The sequence below is a fragment of the Choristoneura fumiferana genome, chromosome 12 (genome assembly GCF_025370935.1).
Source record: "Choristoneura fumiferana chromosome 12, NRCan_CFum_1, whole genome shotgun sequence".
Taxonomy (NCBI): domain Eukaryota; kingdom Metazoa; phylum Arthropoda; class Insecta; order Lepidoptera; family Tortricidae; genus Choristoneura; species Choristoneura fumiferana.
In genome coordinates this window covers 14,693,633-14,720,780 of record NC_133483.1, presented here as the reverse complement: position 1 = coordinate 14,720,780, position 27,148 = coordinate 14,693,633, and the positions used below count along the sequence as shown (strand labels likewise).

Sequence of the window (27,148 nt, the reverse complement as noted above, 5' to 3'; positions counted from 1 at the left end):
ACCAATTCCAGTCGGTAGGTATGAACCCTCGTTTCCGGAATATATAAGTCTGCCAAGGCTGTTTCTGCCGAAACACCTTGACATACAAGATTATGTGATCAACCTCTACTCCGCTCAATATAGCCATTTCAATTTCCATAAATTCCGACAAAGCCGAATTTTGGTGGAGACCTTGGGTACACCATCAGGAATAGTGTCAAAAGTCCCCATTGATTCCATGTGTGCAAAAAGTTATACGGGGTCAAAGTTCAAAATTTGAGGTTGTTTGTTTTTTTTCCGTTTGAGGTTGTGTGTTTTTTTATCAAAAAGCAGCCGAGGCAAAAACTATGGATCTTAAAATTATCTACAAAAATGGTCTTTATACTTTTTTTTTCTAAGAAGTCCGCTCTCCGTCTGATAGTTTTTCCCACACTTGTTTTAGTGGTCAGTTGAATTCGTGTTTGACTGCAAGTTATCTCTACATCAAGTCAGTATTTTATTTCGTTTAATTGGTTGGACTCCTCATAAACACTGTAAATCTTACTCTAAAATAAACAGAAGGGACCTACAACGACAAATCTATAAAAATACTACAAGAACATGCTCTTCATTTGCGAAACAATGTGGATGCAATTACATGTTTTAAAAGTACGCGTTCTGTATGAGAACGTCAGTCTTTAGATTAGCTTGGCATGACGAAAAAATGTCCACTTAACTTCGACTATTCAGCTACTTTGCTTAGAATATACTCTGACAAAAATTTACGTCTTAGTTTCCTTTTTACTTGCTAAAAAAAAAAACAAAATAAATTATGAGTTATTCATAATCAAATTGAAGCAACGAATCTTAAATGAAGTATTCTGAAACTCAGTGAAGCATTGCCATCGATTTCCTCTCCAGTTATTAAATGCTCTAAGCCTCTTAATTAACAAAAACTAGTCGACAGAAAGTTTATAGTATACCTATTATATGTGATGAACTCTTGTGCGAAACTATAGTGTGCTTGAATTTATTAAAGTAATATAATTGTATTATATATTAATTTTATTACAATAAAATTCCAGAAAAAGACCTATTAACAATGTTTTAGTAAATTGCATCCAACGTTTCGGCTCGCCTAGTAGCTCATAATCTCTAGTTAATAACAATACTGGTACAACCGCGCTAGCTACTGTTCTGATAATTTAGTCAAAAATCTCAAATACAAAATATAGGTAGCGCCACCGCAGAGTTGAAGTCACGCACACAATAACATGTCGTGTAATGATAGCAGAATTTTGACATTTACTCATTCATTCTCCTTTTGTGCAATCAGTTCTTTTTGTAGCTGTGTGTGAAACCATTCAACTCTCGTGGCACTACAAAGCGACGAAAAGGCGCGTGCCTATCGAAAGCTAGGGCAGTTGCAAAAAAAAAGTTAATTTATCGCGTTTTTTCTGTGTTTATCTGTGGCATTCTAGCTCTCAAACAAATATATTCGGGCATTTTTTTCTCTAATACAACGCTAATTCAATAGCTATAGTTTATACTTCATAAAATCAGTTAAGGTGTTTTTAATATTCAAAGGGTTTTCAAATGTTTTTCTGAATTGTAGTTGGAAACAATAAAATAAGACAACACTAAACAAAAAACAAATACTCAAGTACAAATTTTTGTAATTTTAAACTATTCCTTTTTTACTTTGTATTTTAAGCAATTGATTATGTATGCCAGCCATCTCTTTTATTCAAATATATTGCAACAGTTACAACATCAAGTGAAACACCACACCTAAAGAAGGCCGATTTGATGGTCAACAATAGATAATTTTTACAAAGAAATTTCAATCATGATCGATTCTTTAAATAACAGCATAAAATATAGTGGAGCAGTAATGATCAATAATATTAGACACTATGCCGCCAACAAATCTTACAATAGATTCGTGATGAAGTAATATTATTGAGCACCAACTCGCTTCAGCAACATTCTAAACTGATTGTCCTAGAATACTGTAAGAATAAAATACATACTTAATACATACTTAATTTTACTTTTTTTCAGTCCCATAAGATGAACCTTCACTAATTTTTGACATCCCTATAGATTTCTGCAGGATGATGTAAACTGAAACAAAAGAAGTGGTACATTATAAAATTTCTGAAGTGTTCTTTATTATTATTACACAAGATAAGGATTATTCTACACGAGTTCTTAGTTCTAGATAAATAATATAATCATGCGTTAGACACACGCAATTTACAGACGCAGTGGCAGTACATTATCTCGCGTGTTGTTAAATCCGGCCGAACTACTTTTTACAAGATTTTATTTAAGTAACTTAACGTAATGTTACGTTTATTTCAAATCTAGCAAGTCTTTGATTCACTTCTAATAGTTGGATTGGCTGTAAATTTGGCATAATGTACTTAATTAGGTTGGATAAAGTCAATAATAAAAATAAAAACGCCCGAAAAAAACGCTGCTTGAAAAGACAATTAAAAAGTAAAAAATAATTATGCGCTACCTAGCTGTTGCCCGCGACTTCATCTGCGAAGAATTCGTTTATCTCTATCCCGCGGGGACTATGCTGATTGCCCGCAAAATTAGCCTAAGTTAATTTAGTATAAAGTATCTAGTAATATTTTTATCTAAGCGTTGTCGGTGTCGGGGACCGCTAAGGTTAACATGAAACTAAATATGTGTATTTTTTAAAGTATTAACCTTAGCGGTCCCCCGACACCGACAACGCTTAGATAAAAAATATTATTAGATACTTTATACTAAATTAACTTAGACTAATTTTGCGGCAATCAGCATAGTCCCCGCGGGATAGAGATAAACGAATTCTTCGCAGATGAAGTCGCGGGCAACAGCTAGGTAGCGCATAATTATTTTTTACTTTTTAATTGTCTTTTCAAGCAGCGTTTTTTCGGGCGTTTTTATTTTTATTTTTGCTGGCGTTTTTAAGTCGGGGTTTTTTAAATTTTAAATTTAAGTTTTATTTCATGTTTTTTAAACTTTGATATAAGTATATCTTTAAACTGTACTAGTGTGTTGTTATCCTGGCTGCAGCATCAGCTCATCTGTTGCCACCATTGCATTGTATGTAGAATCAAATACTGATCAAAAGGAATCAAATACGACATATCTGCTATTATTTTTTCAAGAGTATACTGGTGTGCTGGATATCCTGGCTGTAACATCAGCTCGTCGTATTGCCACCACTGAATTGTATGTAGAATCAATTACTGATCAAAACGATTCCAAACACGACATATGTGCTATTATTTTTTATAGAGTGTACTAGTGTGCTGGATATCCTGGCTGCAGCATCAGCTCATCGTGTTGCCACCATTGCATTGTATGTAGAATCAAATACTGATCAAAAGGAATTAAACACGACATATCTGCTATTATTTTTTCAAGAGTATACTGGTGTGCTGGATATCCTGGCTGCAGCATCAGCTCATCCTGTTGCCACCATTGCATTGTTTGTAGAATCAAATACTGATCAAAACGAACCCAAACACGATATATCTGCCTTTCCTCTCAATCGATGTGAAAAGCAGTGTCAAACTCGAACCCATTTTTCCCTCGACGTGTCTATTCATTCTATCCACCCGCGCCGTACCGGCTCAGGTGGCTATATGAACGTCTCGGGTAAAATGGCTCGTTTTATGCTCTTGTTGTGCAATCTACTATTATTAATGTGTTCTTTTAGATGAGTTATAGTGTATTTACTAAGCTAAAGCTACCTACTACGAAAGTTCAAGCCGCAAATAATCAAGTTGCATATTATGGTAATTAAAAATAATAAGGAGCTTGTTTTATGCTCATTAAAACAACATTCTTCAAGATAACAGTTACATTAAACGGTTAATGTCGGTTAAATGTTATCGCCGTAATATGTACCTAATGCATTTATAATCATAAGAAAACAAAACTGGAGCAGCTTATATATACATAAGTACAATCATGAGAAAAAATGGATGAGCGAATGTGGAGTCGTATAAGGGTTGAAATTTTTGGATTCATTTTTTCTTTTCATTGGGTAAATGGGTATTTCTCTACTAATTGGAAAATTGTAAGTACCCTGCCAACTTTCTCTTTAAATTATGATGATTTGAACAATAAAAATGGTTCTGCACCATAACTACAGTGTTGTGTAGACCTACATATATGTATAAATGTATGCACAAATGTGCATCTTATAAATTATTTTTATACCAATCATAATCAGGCAACAGGGTACTGTTTTTGTACTCTTGGGACTACCAGGATGTGGCTACCAGATTATTGTATTGTCACGCAATGGTCGAATTTAACTTGCAAGATTTGATTACAGACAGACAGACCGACCGACCGACCGACAGACAGACAACGGAACAGGTGAAACTAAATAAAAGCTTGTAAAAATACCTATGGTTGTTTTTAAACACAGTAACATTTTTCTTTGACATTTATCTCAACACGTCTCAACAAAAAGTCAAGGACAACGATTTTCCAATTAGTGGAGAAATGGCCAAATAAATTATAACGTTCCTTAGAAACGTTATAGGTAAGGTAATGTAAGCTTATTATGGCCAAGTTTTACCCAAATAATAAATAGTAATAATTTATTGAAATTTGTGCAAAAATAAGGCAAAGTTCTAAAGTCACTGGCAAGGTTAAACAAGTGTTTCGAGAATAACAATTAGGTATACAACGTAGATAGTGTTAAATTTTATCACGTCTATTACGTTAGCTGGTTACGCAAGAACGCTCTATGAAGGTAATTTTAGAGTTAATCAAAGTAACAGCACGATTTTCGTTTAACTATTTCCGTGAAGTTATTTTAGTCTAGCACTCCTCACATAGTAAGAACGGTACTTGTTCGCATGCTCATGAATCGCACAATTGTATTGTTTCTTGGGTAAAAAAAAAAATATTTAGCCCCTGTTTCACCATCCATTGATTAAATTTATTTAGCGGGTAAATGTGATGCCGTCTTTGTTTGTTTTGTTCGAATAGGCGAAGACGGCATCACAGTTACCCTTCAAATGAAATTAATCAATGGGTGGTGAAACAGCACCTTAGTCCGTCAGTTAGAAAATCAGAAAATATTGGACAGTTAGTTTTTTCTTTTGTCAATCAAACAAAAAATATCAAAGATGAAGCGCGTTCTATGTTCGGGAGCGGGGGCCCTGATGTCACGCCGTACTAAAAAGTGTACCACGGCGGGACGGCACGCGGAACTTTAACTGGCTATATCTTCATCATTTTTTGTTTAATTGACAAAAGAAAAAGTACGAGTCAACAACACCAGACGGAACGATTGTTCGCCTTTTTTTATTGGCTTTTGCCCTTGCCGGGTCGCCGGTCGCGCGTAGTGACTACTACTCGGTCGGGCCATTATCTAAATGGACCGCACATGGCGACAGCTAGTTCCGCATATCGTTAGCAGCACTGACATACAGTAGAACCCGCTTAATACGGGTGAATATGAACGGGTGAACGATGAATTTGGTTCGTACGGTAAATAAATGAGGTTTTTTTTTTGCTAGGTCCCCTCAAAATCGTCTTAAGCGGGTTCTACTGTAATGTATAGACAGACCGACTTAGCAATGACTAATTTTATCGAATACCTAGTTCGATTCGCGAAAGATACAAAATTTAAGACAGACCGATATCATAATATCTATCAATAATATCTATAATATCATCTTGCATAATATCGATTCTCCGAAATACACTTCGCATAACAGATATCTCATATTTTTTTTAGCCGAATGATACTTTTGCATAATCATAACTTTGCATAATTATCAAATCGAATAATAGTCATTTCTCAGAATATTAAATAACAGAACACTCTTATCGCCGAATATACTTCTGCAGAATATTAAATAGCACAACATTAGTATTGCCGATTTTTATATGGCATAATGGCTTAGCAAAATACTAGTTTGGACTATTGTATTTCATGGAATTTTAAATAGCGCTGAGTGACATGGCGTAATGATATAGTTAAAGGGACTAACAGCTACCATAAGAATGGGTTAAGGTTAAAGTAAGGCCAGCAAAGTAAGCGTGCTGTAACACCAGCAGGCAAAGCGCCAAAACAGGACAGCAACTACATAGTAGGTTGGGTTAGGTTAGAACTGCGACCACAACAGCGCGCGAGCCGAGCGAGCGAAGCGAGCGTGCCGCGGCAGCGGCCGGCAAAGCGCGAGAGTCTTATTGCTGCCAATAAAGGTTAGGTTAATATAGATCTACAATTAATTTACTTGCAAGGAATGTTAAGTAAAATGGTATTCTGCTTTTTATTATCCTTATGCAAAGTAATATTATGAGATGTCTTTCTGCGTAGCAACTATTCGAACATATGAATATTATTCTCGTCGATATTATGTGATGTTAATTCTGCTTTACAAAATTATGAGAAACTAGCGACCCGCCCCGGCTTCGCACGGCCAAAATAAAAAAAAACCGGCCAAGTGCGAGTCGGACTTCTGTCCCTATACAACATTAGACATTAGCAAAAATGGACAAAAAAAAACACGTTTGCCGTACGGGAGCCTCCCTTAAATATTTATTCTATTTTAATTTAATTATTTATTTTTAAAGTGAATGAAAATACAAATTAATATTCTGTGAATATTTCAAGCAACTACCTGTTGCTGTAAAGAGCACCCCTTTATTTTATTCTGTTTTTAGTATTTGTTGTTATAGCGGCATCAGAAATACATCATCTGTGAAAATTTCAACTGTCTAGCTATCACAGTTCATGAGATACAGCCTAGTGACAGACAGACAGATAGACAGTGGAGTCTTAGTAATAGGGTCCCGTTTTTATGACCCTTTCGGCACAGAACTCTAAAAAGGTCTCTAATCGAGGGCACTTCACACACATTTTGCAGCGCCATTTCCCAAAAACAACACCCGACCCGCACGAAGCCGGGGTGCGTCAACATAAGGTAGTTATATGCATTTTTTGGTAATATTGATATTTTTAAACTCGTAATATCTTTTGAATGGAATGTCCGATTTGAATAATTCAAAAAGTAATCTACAGGTATTGAAACCATCTTGAATATGAAACTATTTATTTGGATAATGATTAATACAAAGGTATGGATAACATGGCCTGATTTTAGTCGGCATATCAGTCAACTTTTAAAATTAAAAAAAAATAGTTGTAGTGACATAACTACAATAGTTGGACACATGGTATCGCGAAGTTTTTTGTAGATACTTCTTTAATCTTGTAGTCTTTAACATTTTTTTGTTCTATCATCAATAGCTTCCACAGCGCATGCGATGAAACATGTTTTATGGCAACTTTTTTTACACTTTGAGGCACATTACTGAAGTTTTAGTACGGAACCCTAATAACTTTTTCTGGTAATAAATATTATATCCTATGACACTTTGGAATGATTTAGCATTCTAATAGTGAAAGAGTTGTTAAAATAGGTCCAGTAGTTTTTGAGTTAATCGTAACAAACATCCAAAAATCCAAATATTTCCTCTTTATAATATTAGTATAGATGATAGTATGAGAAAAAATATATGCGAAAAGTAATGGTGATAGTTATGATGATTCTACTCAAGGTTGTAATGAGAAACGAAATTATGAGATTCGATTTTATGCAACATATTAGTAAACCATCGATCACAACGTACGTAGGCCTGTACTTGTTTGTCAAAAATTGGATTCCTATGGAATTAACTGAACAGTTAATCTTATGATATCTATTGGCACGAATAAGTTCAATGAAATCCAGGGATTAATTTAATCTACCATTTATAATAGATTACAGTTAAAATTTCCGGAGGGAAAAATAAAAAACCGGCCAAGTGCGAGTGGGACTTTCGTACTTACGTTACCGGAGTTTTCGTACACATTTGTAGGTATCTATGAAGACCCAACCCTGCTCCTAAGCAAAATGTACACAGTGTGGGGTCGTTTTAAATTGGTTGCGACATAGGCAAACAAAGATACAAAAATATATTTTTTCAGACTTCTTATTGGTTCTATTTCTAGGACAACTGGAAATACCCTATAGGTTTCGATTCCCCGAAAGTAGAAACTGCATCTTTTGATTACATTATCTTAAAAAAATGATTTTTCACTGCGCCAAGGGATAGTAGAACTCAGTATTTGATTTTAATTTTAGCTTGGTACAGTCACCAGCACCAATATCTGACACAACAAGCGTGTATAAATATCTGATACGACTCTATTTCTAGGGCCGGAAAGACGTATCAGATATTTTTGCACACTCCTCTGTGGCAGATATTAATACTGGTGACTGTACCTTCTTGAGATAGGTTCTTGAAAAACAAAGTAACATTCAACAAAGTGATCCTATGAGGGTTCCCTTTTTGCCAATTAAGTTATGGACAAAACTTAAAAAACAGTGTACTATTGGCCATGCATGCCAGTGTAAGCTATAATAATAATTTATTTAATTCATATAGGTAGATAAACCGACACTAAAAGCACGCGCAATGTTGCAATTGACTTATGCAAAATATGCCAAATGTGTCCCTTTTTATAGCGTCAACAAACCAAACAGAAAGCTAACAGTTCATTTTATCTTTATTTATTTACTGTGGCCTGTGGCGGGATATCTTCTGGTATTTGAAACACGAACTGCATCAGAAGAAGCAGCAATAACACAGCAAATATCAAACCAAATTTAATCTAATCAACATTGCATCGTTTACAAAAGTGCAATGGAACCAGAGATAAGTATACAAGTAAATTTATTTCGTAACTAATTATCGTGGAAAAATATTCAAGAACATTCCAATATTTAATCAAGACTTAGTTACAGTATGTAATCAAGACATTTTAAACCACATTATCACTAGAAATTTGGACTTTGTATGTCCGTGTGGAAGATTTGCATCATGATGTGATAGAGATTGATGATTTATTGAATCAGGCGTTACTTTGCGGAGGTCCATATCAATGAACTAAAATAATTTCCTTGCTCACCCGCGACCTTACGATAAAAGCTATCGTAAGGTCGCGGGTGAGCAAGGAAATTATTTTAGTTCAGAGATTGATGAATTTGTTGACATGTCGCATCGCAATCGTATAGATTTAATTATCAACTAACAAACGTATTTTTTTACAAATTGACTAGAATACTTCCGTCTACTATAATATTTTCACCTATGATGAGTTCTGTGACGTTTCGAGTTTGAAAGTTTTAGATATGTACCATTTATCGAGTGAACTATCGATTGTTCTACGAGTTATTAGTGCCTATTTTTGGAGAAGTTGCATTATATTAAAAAAAATATATATATATTTTTGCAGTTTTCCGCCCACCAGGACACAGTTTTCTCGTTCTCGCTCAAAATAATCCCTCAAACGGATTACAAACTCCCGACTCTAGGAGTTCAAAACAGTTTTTTTAGACCGTTTCGGCATTTTGCCAAAAAATAACAACAAACCTAACGAGAAACAGTAACAAAAGTCAACAACAATAATAACAGAAATGAACAATAACAAAATACAATGCAAAGAAAATGCAATGGAGACTCAACTCGTATACAAGGCAGACGCACTCGTACTGACAGTGATACTGACAAGCACTGGCCACAAGAGGCACAAGATGGCTGCGGCAGTGTTCCAATAGCCGCGTTTACAAAATCTTGCAAGTTTTGTTTAAAAATTTAAAATATCTAAATGTTCATTGTTATTGAATATTGAACCGCGGCAATTGCCGATAATGTTGTGTCACGTCACTACTCTGTTCCGTTTCACACATTGCGTCATTTAGAAAAATAAATATTTTTCTATCGTATTCGATGGAGACTATTTAATGGACACTGATATTGCTATATATATTTAAAACTAGCTGTTGCCCGCGGCTTCGCCTCCGTTGTTTTTTTTTTAAAATTTCTTCCATAAAAACCTTCTCCTGACAATAACGAACACAACAAAAAAATAATTAGTGAAATCGGTCTAGCCGTTTCCGAGTTTTGCGCTTAGCAACACATTTTACGATTCATTTTTATTTATATAGATAGATGTACAGTTATCAATTTTTATGATTATTTTGCTTCAAATTAGAAATTATTTTTAAAAAATATTTTGCGAACATTATGCGTAATTCGGAAAATTTTCAAGTGTCACAGAACTCATCATAGGTGAAAAATACAATAGTTTTTAATACATTTAAATGTATTAATATATAGAGCTAGAACTAACGAAATAATCTTGTTATAACTTAGCATTTTTAGACTTGCTAGGGCTCCGATCAGTTTATAAAAAATACACACTAAGAAAAACAAGGGGCGCAAGGTGAACCGGGTTTTCCGCCTATGGTCAAAGGTGCGATTCGTCAAAATACTCTATTGGTCAAAGGTTCGTTAGGGCATATTTCGTTTGGTCAAAAGTGAGATTCGTCAAAACACTTTGTTGGTCAAAGGTACATTTGGTCAAAGATTTCGTTTGTCAAAAGTGCGATTCGTCAAAATATCCTCTTCGTCGTCAAAATAGCTAGAACCCTGAATTTTCAGTTACCTATAGGGCCTAATGGGACTTACATTATACTATCAATAACATTATAAACCCGTTGGCGAAAATGCTGCTTAATCAAGACACAGCCAAAAGATTGAAGCGGGCACATGCGCTCCCTGAATAGAGCATGAATACCGGTATTCGATAATATCGAAAAACCGGAATATCGGACCAAAATTCCGATATTAATTAGCACAGCCGATATTGAAATCGTATAATACCGGTATTTTGATATTTTCGATATTGATCTCTAAATAATATTTTTATTTGGTTTTTAATAGAATAGAATAGATAGAATGTAATAACATTCTCAACACTCTCGAAAGTCCCAAATTAATTACTTATTTTATTAATATTATTATTTATAATTATAGCAACTTTGGCAAATTCACACCTTGGACCAAACGAGCATTTGGCATAAAGCGTATTTTGGCGAATGGCGTCTTTGGCAAAGCTCACCTTTGACCAAAAGCACTTTTGATGAATCGCGACTTTGACAAAACCACATGTTGGTCCAAACGAACCTGTGACCAACAAGGTATTTTGACGAATCGCACCTTTGACCATGGGCGGAAAACCCAGTGAACCATATGCAACGGTATATTGGGATAGTTATATTTTACAACACTTACGTTTTTCATTTTGGCCAAAAGAATTATAGGAAAATTATTATTATTGTAATATTGGGATGGTACCTTTATTCCCTCGTTAATCCATCTAATAACTCTACTGCCTTCAATAATAAGGCGGGCGTTGTAATATCGCTCCAGGTAATTTGCATAAGTTGCATTGAACAATATCACATTTTTACCTGTTATCAGCCAGAAATCAGTCACAATAAAGCAAAAATTTTAACTTTTTTTTAAATACCCACATACTTTTGCTCTTTTTATTGTGAACTAGCTTTTGCCCGCGGCTCCGCCCGCGTGGTATTCGGTTATCGCGCGCTGTTCCCTCGGGAACTGTGTATTTTCCGAGATAAAAAGTAGCCTATGTCACTCTCGGGCCCATTAACTATCTCTATGCCAAAAATCACGTCGATCCGTCGCTCCGTTACGGCGTGAAAGACGGATAAACACACAAACACACTTTCGCATTTATAATATTAGTATGGATAAGGTTAAATAAGGTAAAATCGTCGCTCAAATGAGATAAAAATTAAATACTTATTCATTGTCATCTTAGTGTGGCTGTAAAATCAATGTTGTCCTCCTAACGCCCAGAGTCTATAAAGGCCTTATTGTAATTTTAAATTAAACTCTATCATAAATGAGATAAAGTTCGATGTTCATAAATAAAAAATTGACTTGGGCGTTAGGAGGTTATAGTGATAGTGTAAAAAAACTTACATCCGAAGAAAATAGCAACGCCAATGGAGAAATACAGAAGCTTGCCGCTCAGCAACAGCCCCATAAGATAATACAGCATTGGCGTGAGCGTGATGATGGCCCATCCCAGCGTGTTGATGAGGGAGTAGATGCGGATAGGGTAGTCGAATGGTTCGACCCTCTCCACACCGGATTCGAGGAAGAAGTCTCCCGTGTTGTAAAATGAATCCACCATTTTGTCCTAAAACAAACGGAGAGATTGAGCATTATGTCAAAATCGTCAATCATTGTAATTAATTCATTTGACTACATCTTTAAAAAGAAGTAAAAAAATATTTAATATTTTATTGTTGCGTAATATTTTCATCTTACTGTGAAAATGAATGTTTAATTACACATTGGTCGAATTATGCGTAATTATGTACAGTCAAGTGCAAAAATAAGTATCTATTCGTACCACACAAAAATATGTTACCACAGCCTTATTACGTCAGAATAGGATTCTGTTAGATAATTCCATATTTTTGCACTTGACTGTACATGCACAAACATCTAAACAATTACACTAGTCTTGAACATGAAACTACCGTGAGACTCACTCATATTAAATATATTGACCCGGATAACTCACGTCTTAAATCGAGTTTAGCTCGATATGTTTCGGGCTAATCCGTAGCCCTTCGTCTTCGGAGCAACGCAACATATCGAGCTAAACTCGATTTAAGACGTGAGTTATCCGGGTCAATATATTTAATATGAATTACACTAGTCTGCTAATCTTGTTCAGAATTCAAAACAGAAGATCGTTTTTCTTTTTACCCGACTGCCCGAAGGAGGGTTATGTTTTTCGAGCGTATGTATGTACGTATGTATGTATGTATGTAAGTAGGTATGTATGTATGTATGTGGGTATGTATGTCCATTTCTTTGGTCCTCGCTGCAGCCTTAACGGCTGGCCGGATAGTGTAATATGAGGTTTCATTGGATTCGTCATAACTGTCGGAGTGACATAGGGTATATAATATTTCAATATGGCGTCTGCGAAAAAAATATGGCGAAGGAATAAAAAAATATATTTTGTATTGTCACAATATGGGAATCAAATGAAAGCTAATAATTAGCCCATTCTAAATATATATGGGTTATAATACTTTTAATGCTATTTTCACAGAAATATCAAAAAGTATAAAATAAAAAACATTCAATTTAAAAAATCAAAAACCTCAACTGCCTTAAAAACTAAAATTAAGAAAAAAAGTCTAGTGGTCTAGAACTCTGTCAAGAAGCTCATTTAAGGTTCAACAGTCGGGACCCATTCAAATTGTAACCAGCTCAAAAAATCTTGGTACTTAATGGGTCCCGACTGTTGAACCTTAAATGAGCTTCTTGACAGAGTTCTAGACCACTAGACTTATTTTCTTACTTTTAGTTTTTAAGGCAGTCGAGGTTTTTGATTTTTTAAATTTAGTGTTTTTTTCTTTCTTATGAGAATCTTCAGGATAACGAAGAAAACCGAACGAGTCCCGAGCGACATTAACATTCAAGTTTTATTGTACACACGTTAAAAATAGATTACAATCATTAATATTCATTACTATTTATATTTGAATAGAATCGTTAAAAACATAAATTAAATACTATAATAAACAACATAGTGTATCCATTGAAAAACCCAATGAAGCAGGGTTTGCAACCTGCCTACATACTCGTATGTTAGGTTAGATTTACTACGCCTTTCTTGATATGCTTTTTAATTTGACGGCAGGAAGCGACTTCGTTTATACTATGCAGAGATGCATGATTTTTTTTATTATACATATGTAATACCTACTTGAAAAACATTCTGAGGATTTATGAGATAGGTATTTGAGAGGCCGGTTGTTAATATTTGTAAATACATAGTATGTAACAAAATTAAATTGAAGAAAGATTTAAAACAGGTCTCATATAAAAATGGCATGATCCCGATAAAAATAAATATATCTGGTCAGAGAATTTACTAGCAAGTTACACCACTACGATAGTGGAGTTACCAACTGAAAAACATATCGCCTTGATAACTATCGCTAATAAGGTTAAAAAAGACAAACCAGTAGGTATTATTTAATTTCATATCGTCAGATTATCGGTCATAATTTATTGCTTTAAATATCCGTGATAAAAAAATATCTTGACGTTATAAAAATAAAGTAAGACGCTAGAGATAAAGTTTTTTTTTCTGTGTTGAGTTGACCGCAAGTTCGTCCCGTTCGTCCGTCCCGTGGGAACTTTGCACTTTCCGCGGATTAAAAGTATTCTATCAGTAAAATACTTCTCAGAATCAATTCAGTAGCTCAAGATATTACCTTCCTTCATACAAAATATGTAAACTCAAAATGTACCTCTTTATTATTGCCTATATATAATATAAATATAATAAAGAGGCAAAAATAAATGTTCGTACACTATTACAAATCTAATACTATAGGTATTAGTATTCGGAAGAGTTTTGTTAGGAAACGAAACGGCTTGACCAATTTTCATGATTTTTAGGGTTCCGGAGCCAAAGTGGCAAAAACGGAACCCTTATAGTTTCGCCATGTCTGTCTGTCTGTCCGTCCGCGGCTTTGCTCAGGGACTATCAATGCTAGAAAGCTGTAATTTTGCACGGATATATAAGTAAACTATGCCGACGAAATTAAACAATTAAAAATTCATTCATTTTTTTTGGGTACCTCCCATAGACGTAAAGTGGGGGTGATTTTTTTTTCTCATTCAACCCTATAGTGTGGGGTATCTTTGGATAGGTCTTTTAAGGGGGTTGCTAAAACGATTTTTCGATTCAGTGATTTGTTTGCGAAATATTCAACTTTAAAGTGCAAACCCCCTCCCCCCTCTAAAATCTAAACCAGTCGGTTGAAGAATTTGAAAAAATTCAGGATGGTAGTAAGTATATCAAACTTTCAAGGAAAACTATAACGGCTAAGTTTGCTTGAGAAATATTAGTAGTTTATGAGTAAATAGCAGCCTAATAAAATACGAAATCCTTAGAAAAATATTACTTAATTTTTTCGTAATGGCTACGGAACCCTATTTTGGGGGAGTCCGACACGCTCTTGGCCGGTTTTTTTGTGTATATTCGCGGACGGAGACGTGGGCAACAGCTAGTAAAATATATTGTGTTAATTTATGTAAGTAGACAAAAATAAGCTACCGATTTGCCTATCTCGTTCATTATATTTATTTTCCAATTTCAGTATTAAGCTGTTTCAGTGTTCCGGAAATTAGAATTCCGTGACAAAAAAGTAATAAAATAACATAGCTGTGTAGTAACAGTGTTGCTAACACCATTGACAGTGTATCTATTCTAGGTCGGTACTTTAACTTCATTAAAATATTAATCATACACTGTAGTTTGGGCGCTAACTAAAGGTGATTTGATTAAGCAAAAATATTACGATTTAGGGAAATTTTAAGAAAAACTTTGGCAGTATGTATCTCATTGACATTGTCCGATTATTTTTCGGGTGTAATTTTTTTTTCAGTTAATTTTTATTGCGACTTGAGAGATAAAACCAACTCTACGACTATTACTTACTTTGACGACGAAGAGGTCATGAACCCATTTCGATGCCGCTGCTTCATCCTCGGGTACGCTCTCCACGGGAATCCTCTCAATATGCATATGTGCATGGATTTGCTTCCCAAACAGCAAGCTCGTTATGGTTGGCGGGTTCTGGAACAAGTCATCAACTTGTTAATTTGTTATAAAACTCCGGTCCGGCGAAATCCGTTTCGCCATGCCGCTGTAAGTATACTTAGGTACTGTATAAAGCGTCGAACACACTAGTTGCGATTGCTGGTAAACTGGATGCTAGCGGGCAGTGGCGCGGTGAGCGATTTCTTTGTTCATTGCTGTTATGAGTCTTAGTTGCTTGAAATAAATGGATTATTATATTATCACTAGCACTTCGTCCGCGCAGAATTCTTTTATCGCTAACCCGCGGGATCTATGCAATTTACCGCGCGGGATAAAAACTATCCTATGTCCTTCTCCGGGACTCAAACTACCTGTATACCGAATTTCATCTAAATCGGTTCATAATTGAACATCGAAAATTAAAATACCTACGGGTAAAATGTCGATGTTCAAAATATCGAAAATTAAAATTTCGACTGTATCGGAATATCGAAAATTAAAATAACGTGAGTTTATAATTGTCAAATTACCTTTCAAATTCAAAAGCAAGCAAACTGCCTACAGGTTTATATTTCTATGAAAAATAAAATGCATTTTTTGCGCTTTTCATTAAGTCATCATGACCCGTGGAAATCGGTGATTCGAAGATTGCCGCCTTTATTTGTGTTGTGTTGGATGCCTCCTCCTCACTAACTTTCATAATTATGTCAATGGGAACTACGAGAAGTAACCTATAGATTTTGATATCCACGATTTTTCTAAAAGAAAATCATGCCTACTTTCAAGAAAAAATAAAGAAAGAAAGAAAATAATTTATTTATAACAGCAATGACACATTAAGGTTAGGAAAAATAACAATAAGAAGTGTTGCCGCTATAAAAAGGACACGGCTTAAAGTAAACGTGATACGAGTAGAAACTCGTTCCTGAGTAAATAGTTTTAACAAGAAGACAGATACGAATTTCCTATAAGGGTTCCGATTCCGTTTTATCCCTTTTGAGGTACGAAACCCTAAAAACATGTTGTTCTTACCTTGGCATCTTTCTCAAACGCCAGCGTTATGTTATAAATGGCAGGAATCTTCCCTTTGAAATGGGGTAAGCTAGTCGTGAAGCCCCTAGTGCGAGGCGTTAAATGATGCTTAAGGAGGGGCAAATTTTTCTCCTTCGCAAATTTTAACGACGCTTCGTGTTTTTTCTTCGTGAATCTCGTTCCCTCCGGTGTCATTAATAGCTGAAAGAATTTATTATTTTTATTAAAAACAGATAATCACACTGAAATAGAAATCTACTTATGTAGAAGAAAAGAAATCTACTTAATTAAAAAAAAATATGTATATTTTAAAAGGTTTGTAGGTTATTTCATTATTGCAGCGTTTCAACTGCCTCAATTTCGTAGTCACATTTTTTATGAATGGGTCGTAAAATAATGATGACAGTTTCGATTATTGTTTAGACGTCCTTTTACTAGATAACTGTAACAGTCTTCTACTTATCATCATCAAATTTTGAAGTGATTTGTGATGTGTAATACAATAAAGAATATTTGTATTGTATTGTATCCTCAACCGGAAGACGTCCACTGCTGAACAAAGGCCTCCCCCTTAGAACGTCACATTGAACAACTCGCCACTTGGACCCACTGGTTGCCCGCAACTCTCACGATGTCGTCAATCCACCTAGTGGGAGGCCTGCCAACGCTTCGTCTTTCGGTTCGCGGTCGCCACTCGAGAACTTTTCTCCCCCAACGGTTATCTGCCCTTCCGGCGATGTGGCCCCCCCCTTGCCACTTCAACTAGCATATTTTTCTATCACGCAAAGAAACTCCAAGCATAGCTCTCTCCAATAGCTCGTTGCGTGGCGTGACTCTATCGAGCTCTTTTACTATGTCAACAAAAATGTGCCCAAAAAAAACATACAGAATAATGACAATGACCCTCGTAATACATAATTGTTTGTATTCGATCGAAGGTGTTAATTATTTTAGAAAATACGAAAGCTGTTGTGCTACCACTTCTTTAACTGGTATAAATATTTTAGAAGGTACCTATATAAGTAAAAAAAAAAACAAATAGTTAATCATTAATTAGTTAGGCATAAAAACATTCTTCTGTTTTGTTTTTTTATACAGTAAATAGGCCGCAATGGGCACTTTAACACGTAATTTTTAGGGTTCCGGAGCCAAAATGGCAAAAACGGAACCCTTATAGTTTCACCCTATTTTGGGCGGGTCCGACATGCTCTTGGCCGGGTTTTTAAACTAAGCGCTTTCGGAAAGACCATCATTGCCAAGAAGAATGCGCCGCAAGAAACTTGGCAGTCATTTTTTTCAAAATAAAATAATTACAAATAAAATACTTAAAAACTACAGTTTTTGCCATTTTGGCTCCGGAACCCTAAAAAGTGTTACCACATTTCTCCTATGTTTATATCCACACAACCACAGACGAAGTTGGTGGCAATAGTTAGTTCTATATCGACTAATCAATATAAAAAACTTTGGCCTATTTTGTCCATTTTGGTAGTCCACCCCGCAGTCTCTAAATCTATAAATTAATTAGTAATCATAAACATCATCATCATCATCATCCCAGCCTATATACGTCCCACTGCTGGGCACAGGCCTCCTCTCATAAACATACATAAGTAACAAAAACTGCCTACGTCTGAAATCCCGTAAGGAAGGTACAATGACCGCAATGCACACATGCAATCTGTATACCTATGTACACAATAGTTTTTATATAGTGAGTGGCAGAGATTGTGATAACCCGTGCTATTATCGAAGTCTGCGGCGATTTTATAGTCGAGCCATTAAGTTCAATGTCCTGAACCAACGTAAGGCGTGCGACCTTCTACAGTTATTATAACCTGTGGATGTTACGATGCAATCGGACACACATGCTGAGTGGAGACCCTTTTTCGGTGACAATTGGTGTCATCACCATACAATTTATTGTGATTTTACTTGTATAGTAATATATTATTGTTTTTTGTGTTTGGTGGTGGTACTGTTGGGACCGTTAATAAATCATTTTTCTTTCTTTCTTTCTTTCAATCGCAGGTGTGTTGTGTTAAATTAATGGGTATTGTTTACAATAAATGAGGTGTTTGTTGTATCACATTTTAGCTCTAAAGAATTTGTAGCAGCATTTTGTGCTATTGGCACGAATAGGATTACATTTTTAGGGTAACCTACATCCAAACGAATAAACGGAACCCAATCTCAGTCTCTCACAGCCAATTTGCGTCGACACTGCAGAACCGATCGAATTGGAAATATAATATATGTACTTAAATCGGTAACCCAAATATAGACGTGTAAGTATGTAAATAAATGAATCTTAAACATGGGGCTACTTTTGCGGGTTAAATTAGTATCCTACTAATATTATAAATGTGAAAGTTTGTGAGTGAGTGAGTGAGTATGTTTGTTACTTCTTCACGCTGAAACGGCTGGACGGATTTGGATGAAATTTGGCGAAAAGTTAGTTTATAACCTGGATTAAAACATAGGATACTTTTTATCCCGGTATTCCCACGGGATAGGGATAAAGTCTCGAAATAACAACCTCTGGGCTTAGAGTCATGAAATTTGGTATGTAGGTAGTTGGACGTTTGGAATAACAGATAGGTGACTTTTTGACTCGATATTCCCACGGGATACCTAGGGATAAAATCTTGAAATAACAACCACTGGGTTTAGAGCCATGAAATTTGGTATGTAGGTAGCAGGACCTCTGGAATAACACAGGCTAATTTTTATCCCGATATTCCCACGGGATAGGGATAAAATCTTGAAATAATAACCGCTGGGCTTAGAGTCATGAAATTTGGTATGTAGGTAGCTAGACGTCTGGAATAACACATAAGCGACTTTTTGACCCGATTATTATTTTGTAATTTTTTCTTATATTTATACTGTACTTTTAAAGTATTTTATTTGTAATTATTTTATTTTGAAAAAATGAGTTTCTGCCAAGTTTCTTGCGGCGCATTCTTCTTGGCAATGATGGTCTTTCCGAAAGCGCTGGTAGTGCCCATTGCGGCCTATTTACTGAATAAATGATTTGAATTTGAATTTTGCATTTGAATTTGGATATGGAAAATTGTTGAAACTTCAGCACTGGGTTTAGAGTCTTGAATTTTGTAAGTACAGTTATTCACAACACAACCTCAATGAAGACCACGATATAAATTTTGGAAATTTCAAGGGGAATTTTGTAAAATCCCGAAAATTTCAATTGCAGCTACCACACCGAATAGTTTACGCGTGCGAAGCCGCGGGTAAAAGCTAGTTTTTAATAAAAAACCGCATCGCAATTGGTCCATCCGTTTGAGATTTACGATGCCACAGACCGAGGCAGACATTGGCGTTTATAACACTATTTGCGTCGGGGGTTGAAAATATAATTTATAACATATTAAACACTATGCATTAATATGGCTATTTTCGTCAGTTCCTCTAGAATTGGATGGTAAAATTAAATGGGATTCACATTGCGATCACGGATCTATAAAGTGATATCTACATAATCATGTTGTTATGAAGTTCATGTCATGACTCACCCAAACTGGATCGGGATAGTCACATATTTCTTTTATCTGTGTCTTTATAGTTTCCTTGTCTTTCTCAAATGACCTCTCTAAAAATACGAATTCTGAAAACTTCCACATCCAACCAATAGGTGGCATATACTGAATAGATTTCTTGGCGTAGGCTTTGGTATTCTGCGAAAAAGGGAATAGTTAAGTTAGTCTGCATTCAACTTTGTAAGCTCTACAACAGCAATTGAATCTTTATTGCCTTAAGAACTTTCTATTATTTCTAAGTATTTTTTTTTTCTTTTAATTATTATTATAATAAAATTGACATAAGTACCTAAGTCAAAGCTGCCATAACATAGAAGCAATTTTTTTTTGAGAAAAATTAAAAAATATTTCTGCTTAGATTTAGAATACATACCCCTAACACTTTGATGACATCACAGAAATGCCAACCCAGTAGCCAGTCTATTTCACAACTATGGTTCATCAAAAGGTAGCCGTGTTCTTTGCCATAATACCTGTCATATTCATCCTTCTTGATGTAAACTGTCATTTTGGTCTTCGCCCACCATTGAGTCATAAATACTAACTCTGAAACAATTTGGCATCAGCATAATTTTTATCCGTAAAAACAAACTTTCAATTGGAGACTATCAGGTCTTTTTATATGGGTCATCATCACAGAGCGGAATTTTCATGGCATTTTTTGACCTGTTATAGTGACTTCTCACTTATTGACTTCCAATATACCTACATACATATATCGATACACAATACTACTAGACAACACAATAGATAACACAATAGTACTAAAGAAGATTAAAAGTTGAGGTAAACAATAGGCGACCTTAAGTGATCTCTTCCAATTAACTTTCGAGCAGTTGAAAATGTGAAATAGACATATGCAATGAATGAACAATGAATGGATAACAATTTCTAATTTAATAATTTCAGTTCAGTTATTTAAGGTCTAATTTATTGACATCATTTAGGTAGTTGATAAGTGAGAAGTAACTATGACAGGTCAAAAAATGCCATGAAAATTCTGCTCAGCTCATCATGATCTTGACGAAATTGTAATGGGACTAAATTGTATGTACGATTGTTTGTTTTTTTATGTATTTTTGTATTTGTGTCTAGATTACTGTCCAGTTATAGCACGCAGCACGGATTGCTGCGGACCTGGGTTCGATTCCCAGTGCTGGTCTCTTTTTCTGGTTTTTCTGTGCATCCATGTCTCAGTTTGTATTTTCGATAAATTGTATGTACTTCGACAGAACCAAAAAAATCAAATCAGACCATGTACACAATTTTGTATGTATACATTATATATGCACACACTGTATGTACAAAACACATGTACATATGTACACAACAGACCACACAATATTTTGATGTTGGTTACAAATAAAATAAAAAACTGTTTGATACCTACTATTTGTTTAAACTGCTGCATACAAGGCAAAAAGAACAGTTGAATTGTTAAACTACATAGGTGGTTTAAATATTAACCACACTATATTTGTCAACCAATACCAATTGTAACATTCATGAAAACACTTGATAATGCATATTATGACACAGAGAAACAAAGTTAACAGTATAATCTATTACCTACTTAAATAATGTATGTTAACTTTTCATTGTGTACACTTGTTTCTGTTGTCCTGTCAATTGTTCAAAGGTTAACTGGAAGAGATCTCTTTCTAGGATAAGTTCGCCTTTGTACATTGGTCTTAATGTAAACTGTTTTTTTTATGTGGTTTATGTACAATTAAATACAAGTATGCGAAAACGAAAAGTCAAGTGCAATAATTCATTTAAATACTTACGGCTGTTTAGTGTGTAAGCCAGATAGTAGTTTATTTTTCTGTACAACCTCTTGTTGAAAGGTCGGAGTCCAAAGTATAGGCATGCTTGTACCATGCTGAGTGCTAATCCTGACGTGAAGTAGGATATAGCAAAACAGACATGGACAAAGGTTGACTGTTTTATTATGTTTAAGTTAATCATATTTCCAATTTTGTCCGCTTATTTCAGTAGTCATCAAATCTGTAAACAAACATGTATAAACATGATTTACATAAATTACAACTTAATTATCATAAGTACAATAAAAATATGAATACAATATTAATATGTAGACCAAATAAAAAAAATATATTTCGTGAATTACTTTTTACACACATACACTTTTTATACAGCAGAAAACTATATGTGGTAACTCTACTGCCAAGGCAATAAGAGGATGTTTGAAACATTATGACCTTCACCACCTTCACTATCCCTCATCCACTTCATTTGCTGTTTGTATATCAAGTAAAAATAAATAATGGCAGGATCTAATTAACCACCCAATAAAATAAATGTTTATCTAAGTACCTATCAAATTTATTGAGACATTATAACTGAAATATGTCATGAGTATCGGTCCATTCTGGACTGCATCCTATTAATAAATATAGTTTCCAACTACACTAATTAGAGGGCAACATATACTACTATTATTATTTATTATACTTGTTATGGGATGTAAATTGTGATTACAGTGGAGTTCATAAACAAGTGAGCAAATTTTTGATCAAAAATATCTGAACACGCTTCTATACCATTGACAATAGAGTTGTGTTCAGATATTTTTGATCAAATCATTTGTTCACAAGTTTATGAACAACTGTACCTTAATGAGCAACAACTATCTGTATTGTAATTAACTGAAAATCATTAAAAACTGAGAATATACTAAGTATTTAACATTATAAATATTTTTAAATAAATAAACCTTATGAAGTTTTTAAAAAAATGCATATTAGCCCAGTGGTCATTTAAGTAATTTTAAGGGACAAATTTTAAATGGATGATAAATAAGTGATTGGATAATATTTTTTAGAAAATCAATTATTATTTGTAATAATTCATCCCAACAAAACATAAATGTGAAATGAGAGCCAAGTTCAATATTATGATAATATATATGCCTTGATTGTTGACTTTAACAACAAAAAAGTGAGATCTAAATGAGTGCCAAGGTGCCAAGTTCACAATGGTATGTACTAAAACAGTCTTGGAAAATTCCTATGTTCAATGGCTAGTTTCTACCAGCAAGCCAAATTTTTGGAAGAATAAAATAAGAACTTACAGCTTTAAAACTTGCGATGGCTATAATATAATTAATATATGAAAACTAGCCAAGTCCAACCTTAAATTTCAATATATTATCCTAAGTTATAAGAAGAAACAATATTTTAAGTTGTTATAATATAGTTCATATTGTTTACTTGGCACCTTGGTATTGTGAACTTGGCACCTTGGCACTTGGCACCAATTTAGATCTCACTTCTTCTGTTGTTAAAGTCAACAATCAAGGCATATAATTATCATAATATTGAACTTGGCTCTCATTTCACATTTATGTTTTGTTGGGATATCATTACTTTTTATATACAAATAATTTAATTTAAAAATTATAATAAAATAATAACGATTTACAAGTTTCTGATTTATTCCTTTCTATTCACCTATCTGGATGCCAAATTTGAACTTTCTAGGTCATCTGGAACTGGGTTAGAATTTGGATCTATAGGTGAGTCGGTGATAAAAATTACGATTTTTGAATGTTAATATCTAAATAACTGTTTGAGGTGTGTTTATGAAATTTGAAGCACATAATCAAGGAGTGGAATTTTCATAGCAAAAATCAAATGTCAAGAGGGATTGACCATTGTTTTATCAACTATGGAAGTTTAATTTGTCAGTTAGCATGATGTGGTTTAGGTAATAAAATTAGACCTGTAATGGGGGAGGCCTTAGCCCTGCAGTGGGACACTATAGGCTAGGTAAAAAAAAACTTGTGTGTTTGTTACAATCTATACTAATATTATAAATGCGAAAGTGTATATTTGTAAGTTTGTCTGTCTTTCACGTCGAAAAGGAGCCACAGATCGACGTGTTTTTTGGCATAGAGATTGAAATAGTTCATGGGGCAGAAAGTGACATAGGCTCCTTTTTATCCCGGAAAAATGCACAGTCCCCTAGGGAACAGCGCGCGATAACCAAATTCCTCGCGGGCGATGCCGCGGGCAAAAGCTAGTTTAAATATAAAACCGAAACGGAAATGCGAAACAGTGTAACTGACAGTAGACTAACCTTCCTTCAAAGTAACAGAATCGAAATCTATACCTGTACTAATTATATTTTCTTTATTTTCTCTGTATTAATAAAAAATCGTCATAATTTCTTACATGTCACTATTTAAATTACCTAATAGAATTAAGAATTAAGACAAAGATATTACTTTATCCATTTGTCAATCTTATATCTCTTAGGATTAACCATTTTGGCACCTAAAAAAATAATACATACAAAAACTCAAGCAACATCAAATGTGACATGACGTAATTTATTTTAATAAGGAGATGCAATGTCTCTTATCAGAGAGGTCAAATAATACAGAATAATGTTAAAAGTCGGTAACATGCGAAAATCGATAACTGGAATAGTAGATAAAACACAATGGTCAATTCCTCTTGACATTTGATTTTTGCTATGAAAATTCCCCTCCTTGCACATAATATGTATCTCACAAGTCTCAATAAATAAGCCAAATTTGACGTTTATGTGAAATAATTTTTGCGTTATGAGGTCAAAAGCTCCAAATGGTTCAGGTAAAATTACACACGGTGCTGCTTGCCAGTTCTGTTAGCTTGAACTTGGCTTGACACACTATCCCTTTTTTTTAATTGTATTAAACCTTTATTTACTAAAAAAAACTACTATTATTTCAGAATAGAAATTTGAAAACATTTTATAATTATAATTAGTAAGTATAAAGTAACAAAAAAGTAATCTTTGGAAATTTCAGACTTGATAAATTTGCACAGTTATGTTACATCATTTTTTAATTCCTACAAATAATATTGTATTAAAGAAGAGAAGGTATATTTTTTAAATTAGCATCTTCAAAAGTTTTCCCACCTTGATTTCAGTTTAACCTAAGTTGGAAATAATGAATGTTTAGCTCAGAACCAGAAGAGTGGTGACCATGAATCCTCAGTATTTATTTCAGTATCACGTAACTTAGAGCTGTTGCCAACCATGATCACAGCCTCTATGAAGCATGCAGGTGACTATTTATATCGGTTTCCGTGCGCCGTAGGTCGCAAAGTTAACAGAAGCTAATTCATTCAATGAAGCGGCCCCATTCATACATAAATGATAGTACAACAAAAAATATATAATAAGCCACCAACACGCTATCATAGCATCCTACACGCAGTGGATTTGGGCGTAAAAAAACGTATAATCATAAAAATCCAAAATCGTCATGGGTTGGTTTATTATTGTCAAGGAATTTAAAAACATTATCTAAAATTAACTTGGGTAATTTTCCATTTTTACTTACCGATTACCAAAAACGCCGAGCAAAGTCCATCAAACCGGTTTATATTCCGTATTACTAAATAAACTGCGGAAAGTAGATGAGAGTCACCAATAAGACTATTACCACATGATTGACCGACAGACTGACTGACTGATTGACTGACTGTCTGTCTGACTGACCGCGACCGCGGGGACCAGTAATGCTCGACCCTATACTGCTCAGCCATCACTGTACGACCTGATAATACGAACTCATTTTGGATTAGAATTATCAAGTCGTACAATATTAGGTCGTGCATTATTAGGGGGTCCAAATTTTTGCTCGGCCTGTTAATACTCGACCTGTTATTTTACGTCGTTATAATCGGAATCCAATCGAATCGAATGACCATAGATTTGTGTTAGGTTGTGTTAGGTCCAATTGTGACCACAATGCGCGAGCCGAGCGAGCGTAGCGAGCGTGCCGCGGCAGCGGCCGGTGAAGCGCCAGGACCAAATTAAGTTATTTTCTACTAAATTTATTAATATTCGGTGTACACGAAAAACTTGATCAATCGTGCGAATCGATTTCTTGCTGTCAAAAGTGTGCTCCGATTATTAGGTCGTACAAAATCAGGTTGTCCAATAGCACCTTGAACATTATCGATACAGGGTGATAAAGCTCGACCCGTGTTCCAAGTGACATGTGATTGAATTATCAGGTCGTACAAAATCGGTCGAGCATTGTCCAGGTCGTACAATAACTACACCCGCGACCGCGACCGACGGCACAGAATATAGTATACAGTGGGTTGAAACTCCATACAAAAAATCTAATGTATGGAGCTAGTGACTTTTTTGTACCAACCTCTCCAAAATAACTTATTGGTTGCCATATTTATGAAATGATCTGTGTTTAGAAGATTTCACTTAAATTATAATATTTGCAATTCTTCACATTTTAAGCTGTGAAAAAAAAAATAAGCGGAAAAAATATTACTAAGATAAATAATACAATATAAAAATAATTCTGACTGGATATCCTTTTTTATTTAAGTAAATGAAAAAAAATTAGTTCTATTTTTCAATTTTATATGGCAGCCCTCAAACCTTCATCTGCTGCGTGGGAACGGACGCCTTCGCGAGATTTTGTGTTTACTGTTTGAATTTTCGTGTATTTTGGTGATTTGTTTTGTTAATAGCGTTGAGTTTGAGATTATTTCTCCTCCGCATTAACTTTTCTTTCACTAAAGTCCATTTATTCGAGACAGGACTCTAGTTTTTACCGTTATTTTCACGGCTGTCCTTTACTAAGAAACCATTCAACATGAGGAGATGCGAAATTTGTGGTATTCAAGAAAAACATTGTGAAAACAAAATGTTCTTTGCTAGATTTCTTCTAAGTGAACATGTGTAAGTAAAGTTACTGATAAATCTGATAATAGGTGTTGAGGTTATATTTGGCTGGCCGACGTCAATTCGTATTATATAGTATCACGACAATTAAATTTTATTTCAGTTGTAAGCAGTGGGTGAAAGTAGTTGGCAACGAGATTTCACAAAATCGAAAACCCGGCTGAAGAAGAAAGCCATACCAAAATTCCTCTACCACTACCACCTCTTTCTGAAGAAATTCTTGAAGGGTTTCCCCTAAAGATGGCAAGAACAGCCAAGGTAAACACTTTATTTTATTTTCAATTTATCTCTATTGCAACTTGACTTACTGCATCTTATAATAATAATAATAAAATAA

At 34.7% G+C, this 27,148-nt stretch overlaps 1 protein-coding gene across 1 annotated transcript; it reads right to left on the bottom strand.

Moving 5' to 3' along the window:
* Positions 1 to 217: 217 nt before the first annotated feature.
* LOC141433432 (1-acyl-sn-glycerol-3-phosphate acyltransferase gamma-like) lies at positions 218 to 25,728 on the bottom strand. Its single transcript, XM_074095469.1, has 8 exons — positions 25,439 to 25,728; positions 21,870 to 22,089; positions 20,456 to 20,628; positions 20,059 to 20,220; positions 16,523 to 16,723; positions 15,389 to 15,526; positions 11,833 to 12,052; positions 218 to 2,085 (listed from the first exon to the last, which is right to left on the bottom strand). Exons 2-8 carry the CDS (start codon positions 22,048 to 22,050, stop codon positions 2,009 to 2,011), a joined length of 1,152 nt encoding a protein of 383 aa, XP_073951570.1. The 5' UTR covers positions 22,051 to 22,089; positions 25,439 to 25,728; the 3' UTR covers positions 218 to 2,008.
* Positions 25,729 to 27,148: the final 1,420 nt, after the last annotated feature.